This window comes from Oncorhynchus clarkii, chromosome 10, assembly GCF_045791955.1.
Source record: "Oncorhynchus clarkii lewisi isolate Uvic-CL-2024 chromosome 10, UVic_Ocla_1.0, whole genome shotgun sequence".
NCBI classification, from domain to species: domain Eukaryota; kingdom Metazoa; phylum Chordata; class Actinopteri; order Salmoniformes; family Salmonidae; genus Oncorhynchus; species Oncorhynchus clarkii.
The window spans coordinates 35,595,343-35,604,033 of NC_092156.1; the positions used below are offsets into that span (position 1 = coordinate 35,595,343).

At 41.9% G+C, this 8,691-nt stretch overlaps 1 protein-coding gene across 1 annotated transcript; it reads left to right on the top strand.

The window, feature by feature from the left end:
- The first annotated feature begins 24 nt into the window (after nt 1-24).
- On the top strand, nt 25-7,762 carry LOC139418364 (protein CWC15 homolog). The gene is made up of 7 exons (XM_071167760.1): nt 25-124; nt 722-863; nt 1,016-1,128; nt 1,354-1,445; nt 1,541-1,654; nt 5,687-5,829; nt 5,922-7,762. The coding sequence occupies exons 2-7, from the start codon at nt 733-735 to the stop codon at nt 6,049-6,051; spliced, it is 723 nt and encodes a 240-aa protein (XP_071023861.1). The 5' UTR covers nt 25-124; nt 722-732; the 3' UTR covers nt 6,052-7,762.
- The last annotated feature ends 929 nt before the right edge of the window (nt 7,763-8,691 follow it).

Below are 8,691 nucleotides of genomic sequence, written 5' to 3' on the forward strand. Positions count from 1 at the left end.
CAACGCGTTTCATAATTGCTGTTTGACCTTTCCTAGTTCCGTAGGCGTTGTTCATACGCTGTGATAACAGCGTCTAAAATCCAAAGCAAAGGGCCCTTTCTCTTCTGATAGTGTGAGGAAAAAGGTACTTTTCCAGCAAACTATTCCATATTAGCTAGTTGTTTTTGAAAGAGAAAGATAGCTAGTTATGATATTATTTTAGTAAACCTGTAGCTTGCATTACCTTATGACAGTTATTCTTCCAGCATACTAACGTCAACTGGCAGCATGTAAGAAAGCTTGCTACACTACAGTAACTACTAACGTTAGCGTAGACAAGTGTGTTGGTGTTTGCTCAGCAATAATCAATACCGATGTTATAATAAAACCCACACAATGGTGAAATCGTTTGTAAATTAGCTAATATAGCTAGCTTGGTCGATTGGTTAACTATATAGCAAGCCTATATGGATATTTTAAGTAACGTTAGCTAGCTACCGGGTTGCGGGTTGTTTTTCTCATGGCGAGTTAGCTAACGTTAGCAAGCTAAATACGGATTGATTTCTGTTAACGTTATGTTGATAAAATATTTCATCTATTTATATTTGTTGCCCTCTGTTCCAGCCAGCTATAATTAAATTCAATGGGCTTTGTTGGCATTGGAAACATGTTTACATTGCCAAAGCAAGTTAAATGGATAAACAAAGTGAACCGTAAATATTACACTCACACAATATTACAGAGCCACCAAAAATGACAACAGCCGCGAGACCGACGTTTGAGCCAGCGAGAGGGGGGAGAGGGAAGGGAGAGGGCGATCTCAGTGCGTTGTCCAAACAGTACTCAAGCCGAGATCTGCCTGGTCACACTAAGATCAAGTACAGGTGAGTGACACAACACCACCTATCCTTGTGGCATCTTGGCATCAGTCTTTGCCCTTGTGGCTAAGTCTTGCACCAGTAGTTGGGAACAGGTCCCTCTGGTTAAAGATAATGTGCTGTCTCATCCAGTATGTCTCCCTGTGTGATCCCCTCAGGCAGCTTACCCAGGATGCCCCCGAGGAGGTGCGTGCCCGGGACTTCCGCAGGGAGCTGGAGGAGAGGGAGCGTGTTGCTGTCCGGGAGAAGACTAGAGAGAGGGGACCGAGAGGTGAGTCTCCAGGCATACAAATAAACCCAGTCCCGAGATAAATTTTGACCTGAATGTAAAATATGTCTGTGTTTAACTGGGTGTAAAGAAGATCAATGGGATTTTTGCATCTGACATACTATTATGCCCAAAGTTTTGTTTATTTTGTTTTGTTGACATGGGTCATCTGCAGGGGATTCAAGCCAGCATCATTAAAATGGTGGTTTGACTCTTTTCAATTTTCAGAACACACCACATCCTCATCTTCATCCTCTAAGAGGCCCAGACTAGATCAAATCCCTGCTGCCAACCTGGATGCAGATGACCCTCTCACTGACGTAGGTGCCACCTGTTCATCCACCAGTCACCGTAAAGTCTGTGTTTTTTTTTATTTTTAAACTCAGCCTCTAATCTTCATTGTTTTGTGGTGTAGGATGAGGAGGAGGATGATGTCTCTGAGGAGGACAGTGATGACGATGACACTGCGGCTCTGCTGGCTGAATTGGAGAAAATCAAGAAGGAGCGGGCTGAGGAGCAGGAACGCAAGGTAAGTCGCTACAAGACAATCAATCGCTGCTGGGTCAGTCATGCCAGTTGACTCCAACCAAGTGCAAATTGATTTTTCAGGTGTTGCTGAGTAGGAGCAGTAAATAGGGCTCTATTGACTTGTTAATATCAAACAAAACAATCCATTAATTTATCTCTGACAATTTCAGACTTTAAAGGTCATCTAATGTAGAGATGAGCATCTGTTGTGTAGATCCAGCCTATTTCACCTATTCATTTGCGATTGAGGCATTTAGCTATCGCAAAAATAATAATTTGGCTGTGTTTATGAACGTCTCAGGTAACATTAGAATCTGAAAAATACACTGCTCAAAAAGAGAACACTTAAACAACAATGTAACTCCAAGTCAATCACACTTCTGTGAAATCAAACTGTCCACTTAGGAAGCAACACTGATTGACAATAAATTTCACATGCTGTTGTGCAAATGGAATAGACAACAGGTGGAAATTATAGGCAATTAGCAAGACACCCCCAATAAAGGAGTGGTTCTGCAGGTGGTGACCACAGACCACTTCTCAGTTCCTATGCTTCCTGGCTGATGTTTTGGTCACTTTTGAATGCTGGCGATGCTTTCACTCTAGTGGTAGCATGAGACGGAGTCTACAACCCACACAAGTGGCTCAGGTAGTGCAGCTCATCCAGGATGAGCTGTGGCAAGAAGGTTTGATGTGTCTGTCAGTGTAGTGTCCAGAGCATGGAGGCGCTACCAGTAGACAGGCCAGTACATCAGGAGACGTGGAGGAGGCCGTAGGAAGGCAACAACCCAGCAGCAGGATCGCTACCTCTGCCTTTGTGCAAGGAGGAGCAAGAGGAGCACTGCCAGAGCCCTGCAAAATGACCTCCAGCAGGCCACAAATGTGCATGTGTCTGCTCAAACGGTCAGAAACAGACTCCATGAGGGTGGTATGAGGGCCCGACGTCCACAGGTGGGGGTTGTGCTTACAGCCCAACACCGTGCAGGACGTTTGGCATTTGCCAGAGAACACCAAGATTGGCTAATTCGCCACTGGCGCCCTGTGCTCTTCACAGATGAAAGCAGGTTCACACTGAGCACATGTGACAGACGTGACAGAGTTTGGAGACGCCGTGGAGAACGTTCTGCTGCCTGCAACATCCTCCAGCATGACCGGTTTGGCGGTGGGTCAGTCATGGTGTGGGGTGGCATTTCTTTGGGGGGCCGCACAGCCCTCCATGTGCTCGCCAGAGGTAGCCTGACTGCCATTAGGTACCGAGATTAGATCCTCAGACCCCTTGTGAGACCATATGCTGGTGCGGTTGGCCCTGGGTTCCTCCTAATGCAAGACAATGCTAGACCTCATGTGTCTGGAGTGTGTCAGCAGTTCCTGCAAGAGGAAGGCATTGATGCTATGGACTGGCCCGCCCGTTCCCCAGACCTGAATCCAATTGAGCACATCTGGGACATCATGTCTCGCTCCATCCACCAACGCCACGTTGCACCACAGACTGTCCAGGAGTTGGCGGATGCTTTAGTCCAGGTCTGGGAGGAGATCCCTCAGGAGACCATCCGCCACCTTGTCAGGAGCATGCCCAGGCGTTGTAGGGAGGTCATACAGGCACGTGGAGGCCACACACACTACTGAGCCTCATTTTGACTTGTTTAAGGACATTACATCAAAGTTGGATCAGCCTGTAGTGTGGTTATCCACTTTAATTTTGAGTGTGACTCCAAATCCAGACCTCCATGGGTTGATCAATTTGATTTCCATTGATCATTTTTGTGTGATTTTGTTGTCAGCACATTCAACTATGTAAAGAAAAAAGTATTTAATAAGAATATTTCATTCATTCAGATTTAGGATGTGTTATTTTAGTGTTCCCTTTATTTTTTTGAGCAGTGTATATATATATTTCAAATAACACTAGTATTTGTGTTAGTTTGTTACTGTAGACTATATTTAAAAACAAAAAACACCAAGATTCAAGTGTTCAATCAGTTTTATTCGTGGAGTGCCTTTGTTACAACTATGAAAACAGAAAGCATATTTGTTGAAACACGGCAATAGCTTAAAATAAATTGAAAAAATACCCCAACCAGCAAGACGCACAATCAAAATGAAAAAATCCGTAGTCTACACATCATTATAAGCAAAGGGGTGTGCTTGATAAATAGTGAAAATTGGCACAAAAGCAATAATGGCATTATAATGAATGTAAGTGTCGATATGGCAGCAGTCAAACCATTTATTATTGTCAGCTTGTGCTTACACAGTGTGCATATTCACGCAATGGCATCAGTTGGAGCATGTCCATGTCACACAGACAACGAAAGCTGGTGAGTGCGTTGCTGATGTTGTTTTTCCGCTTGAGATGTAGGGTCCGCGCTCTGTGGTTACATTTTGTGCTGATAATCGGCCTGTAGCATTGTCACCTGCTTGTTCTACCAAACCGTGCCGTCCCTTCCTGTCTCACCTTTCATTTGTTTCAGCCTTTTTTCGAGCGTAGGCCTCGGGGGTGTAGGTTCAGGCTGAGGCTCAGAATCAGAAGAATAATCATCAGAGGTCATGGTTCATTTCTTCCTCAACTGAGTCGTTTTCGTTCAGATATTGTAGCAATGCTAACTCAGCATGTGCATCCATTCGTCTTGGTCTTCTTGCCATTGTAAATTATGCACACTTTCCCTGTGTAGCCTACTCCAAGTAGGCCAGGGTGGACTGATATAGGGTACATACCATTTTGAGATTATAGTTAGAATAACAGAATGGCCGGTCCTGTTCTTCATTCACAGTTGGTGACATTATTTCTGCATCATTTGCTTCCCCTCGCTCATCAACACCCATTCTCTCTTATCATACTTTACTTAATTTATTTAATCTGTTATATGTGTGAAATTAATGTTGGTTTAGGTTCAGTTTCGAAGATCTTATCATACTTTACTTCATTTATTTCATCTGTTATATGTGTGAAATTAATGTTGGTTTAGGTTCAGTTTCAAAGAAATTATTGGATTGATTATCAACTGGGCACGGAACCTTCAACTATCGGAAGAGCGGAGCAGGCCCTACTGTTGGGAGGAGGGGCATTAAAAAAAATGACCTGCCCTCCTAAAACTGGTTTATAGCTCCAGTTCTGTTTGTGACATTAATATTCTAACGACAGTGTGTTATTGATACAGGAATTAATTGCTCCATGTTTTAATACCCAATTAAAATTAAACACTCTGTCAATTCATAAGGATTTGTAAGACCCTTATTCTATAATAATGGACAGAGCCCAGTCTTAAAGTCAATCAGCAGAGTTTATTCACGAGAGTACTGAACACGATACAGGTTACCACAGGTTATAAACTGAAAATGACGTCATTAGTTCCAGTACCAACCCGTCTCTTCTCCCACCCTGGTACAAAGGCAGTATCTCAAGCCTTCCCACATCGTCTCCCTACCAATTTAATATAATTTATGGCTGAGCCAAGGTCTTCCGGTGTAGATAAGCATTCTAGCCAGTCTGAAGATTTAGTTCATTCATTTCTACCAAGGAACAGACAGTCATTGTTCTAATCCTTGATTATATTTACACACATTATATTCAGTACTAGGATTAAGAAAGAAAATTCATACATATACAGTAACATAATAGTATTCTGATTAGTACATATACAGTAACATAATAGTATTCTGATTAGTACATATACAGTAACATAATAGCATAATAGTACATCCTGATTGAAATGTATACATAATTAGTCATTATAGATAAAAATTCCCTTAACAGTTATACAGACTTATTTAGGAAAAATCAAGACTTCCAACATTTCGGAGTAATAAAAAGTTGTAGTTTATGAGTAGTCCAAATGACCGCTTTAGCAGTTCTAGCGTTAAACATGTTGACCTTTTTTGTAGATTTTTTAATATATATTTTTTAGATCAGTGCTTGTTGTGCAACCATCTTTACTCAAGGCCAATCAGAAAGCGTTGCTAAGAGCAATACTTCAGCGAATGAGAGCTTTGCACCTGGTCCTCTCTGACCAACATGTTTTGTGTCCTGTGCCAGGAGCGGGAGCAGAAAGCAGAGGAGGAGAGGATCCGCATGGAGAACATCCTTAGTGGGAATCCTCTGCTCAACCTGGCTGGACAGCAGCAGCAGCAGCAACAACAGATAGTCCCCACCCCGAGTGCCTTCAGCGTCAAGAGAAGGTGTTGAGAGACACACACACACACACCACAGCTTAGAGCATGGCTGTGGATGACTGTTGTTTTACATCCTCTCCTGTCTCTTTCTCTCTAAGGTGGGACGATGACGTCGTGTTCAAGAACTGTGCAAAGGGAGTGGATGAGGCACGCCGGGAGAAACGCTTTGTCAATGACACTCTGCGCTCGGAGTTCCACAAGAAATTCATGGAGAAATATGTGAAGTAGGACTTGCAGCTCTGCTATGAAGGTGTTCCATTTCTCTCAGCTCTGTTCCCAGTTCTAAGAGGACAAGGAGGACGTGATAGAGATTGGTCAACATTGAATGAGCCTGAAGAATGGTGTCATCCGTTGACATGGAACACGCACAAAATCCTCTGTATATAAAGTAATCTAATGCCTGACCTGAAAACAAATTTCAACTAGTTTTGTTTCGTGTACAATCATTTTCCACCCCTGAAAGGAATGGTTGCAATAGTGACATCATCAATGTCAACTTGTTATTTAACTTTTACCTTTTTTAAGCGCCAATGTCAATAAACCAACAAAAAAGAAAACCCTGTGTCTGTGAGAGGGCCTTGATGCTTTTCTCAGTGATTTTAGCTTTGTGCCCGGGAGTTAGAATTCTGCAATGACTTCCATTAAAAGCTCAGCTGCAAGACTTTTTTTCTATCCTTTCAAAAAAATAAAAGGTCTTTGTGGTACATGAAAGCCTCTGTGGCACATTACCTTCATGACTGATGCCTTTAATTGAGGAGATGAAGAGGAGGTTCAAACCTTTCTGTAGAGGATGTTTAAGTCTATCTGAAGTGAAGTTTATGTTCAATTTAGGCTAAGATTCAATCAGTTCTGGAGCTAACCCAGGATAACTGAGCTGTTATTATTTAGACAATGTCGAGGTGTAACTGCGTTAAAGCTATCAAATATGTGAGCGGCTGCTCTTGTCATTGTCGCGAAACCACATCCGTCCTTAAATCCCTCTCGCGTTAGAAGTTCAGAACGAGAAAGTGTAGGCTATATGGAAATGACACTCAAATTGAAAGTCGTGAAACATAAGGATTGATGTCAGCCTAATTGAGGTGTAGATTACAACACATTCCAGTGTTTGAACTTGTAACAGGCTGCGTGGGATTGTGCATCCAATGTCAATGTCCACGATAGGTATAATGGGAGCCAATTTGCTGATTTCACAGCTCCAACACAGTTACACCCCCAACATCGCCTAAATAATAAACAATGAAACTGCCATGCAGTTGTCAGTTATCACCGGTTAAGGAGGATCTGATTGAATCAAGCCCATGCCTGTGAGCCCAGAATCTGGACTCTGGGGTAGACGTAACATAATAAATGTAAATCTGTCTCCATACATTTATTATATGTTACATTTTGTATGTATTAATTAAGTAAAATTCTTAAGTGGTCTGTGATGAGATTCGAACACGCAACCTTTGGGTTGCTAGACGTTCGTTTTTCTACGCCCCCACCCTGACCAACCTCCTTTAGTTTTTGCCTCAAGTAACCTGTCTTATGTAACTATGTAACCAAATGTAGAAAAAATAAAATACTCTCTGTGCCCTTGAGCAAGGCACTTAACCGTAATTGCTCTGCATAACTAAAATGTAACGTGACATACTAATTTGAGTGTCCTGGATTTATATTTGCTATGTTACGTCTAGTCTGAGACCAGGCTGATATTGTGCACCACACAGTTCAACATTGCAGAGAAACATGAAAAGATTCATAGAGAACTGTTGTCTGCTATGATGAGCTAAGCTGTTCCCACTGAATAATGGTCTTTTTAGAGCAAAGGTATGGTTTCGCGCATGTGAATTTAAGCTTGCCAGAAATAATTTTGTCTCATGGTGAAAACGGAAAACCTCTGTATATTTGTGTGTGTATATATATACTGAACAAAAATATAAACGCAACATGTAAAGTGTTGGTTGTAAAGTGTTGGTTTCATGGGCTGAAATAAAAGGTCCCAGAAATGTTCCATACGCACAAAAAACATTTCTCTCAAATGTCATGCACAAAGTTGTTTACATCCATGTAAGCGAGCATTTGTCTTTCGCCAAGAAATCCACCTGACAGGTGTGGCATATCAAGAAACTGACTAAACAGCATGATTATTACACAGGTGCACCTTGTGCTGGGGACAACAAGGCCACTCTAAAATGTGATGTTTTGGCACACAACACAATGCCACAGATGAATTTGAAGTTTTGAAGGAGCATGCAATTGGCATGCTGACTGCAGGAACGTCCGCCAGGGAATTTAATGTTCATTTCTCAACCATAAGCCGCCATACACAGTCTGCCAAATCCTCCAAAACATTGTGTGGGTGAGCGGATTGCTGATGTCAACTTTGTGCCCCATGGTGGAGGTGGGGTTATGGTATGGGCAGGCATAAGCTATGGACAACAAACACAATTGCATTTTATTTATGGCAATTTGAATGCTCAAACATACATACGAGATCCTGAGGCCAATTTTTATTTTTTTTGGTATCTTTGACCAACAGATTCATATCTCTATTTCCAGTCATGTAAAATCCATATATTAGGGCCTAATGAATTTTTAAATTGACTGATTTTCATATATGAACTGTAACTCAGTAAAATCGTTGAAATTGTTACATGTTTATATTTTTGTTCAGTATACTTTTTTCAGCTCCTAGTGGAGCAAAAGTCCTCAGAGGTTCATGTTCACTCCAGTGAACTCTGTTCTACGCAGTTTTCTTGACTTCATTCCATGTGGTTCCTGCTTTCATCTTCTACTTACTTCAATGGTAGTAATAAAGAATGGTACACACTGTTTTCGGGAGACAGGTAATTGAGTATGTCTTTTGGCGAAACATAGCAAAATAGT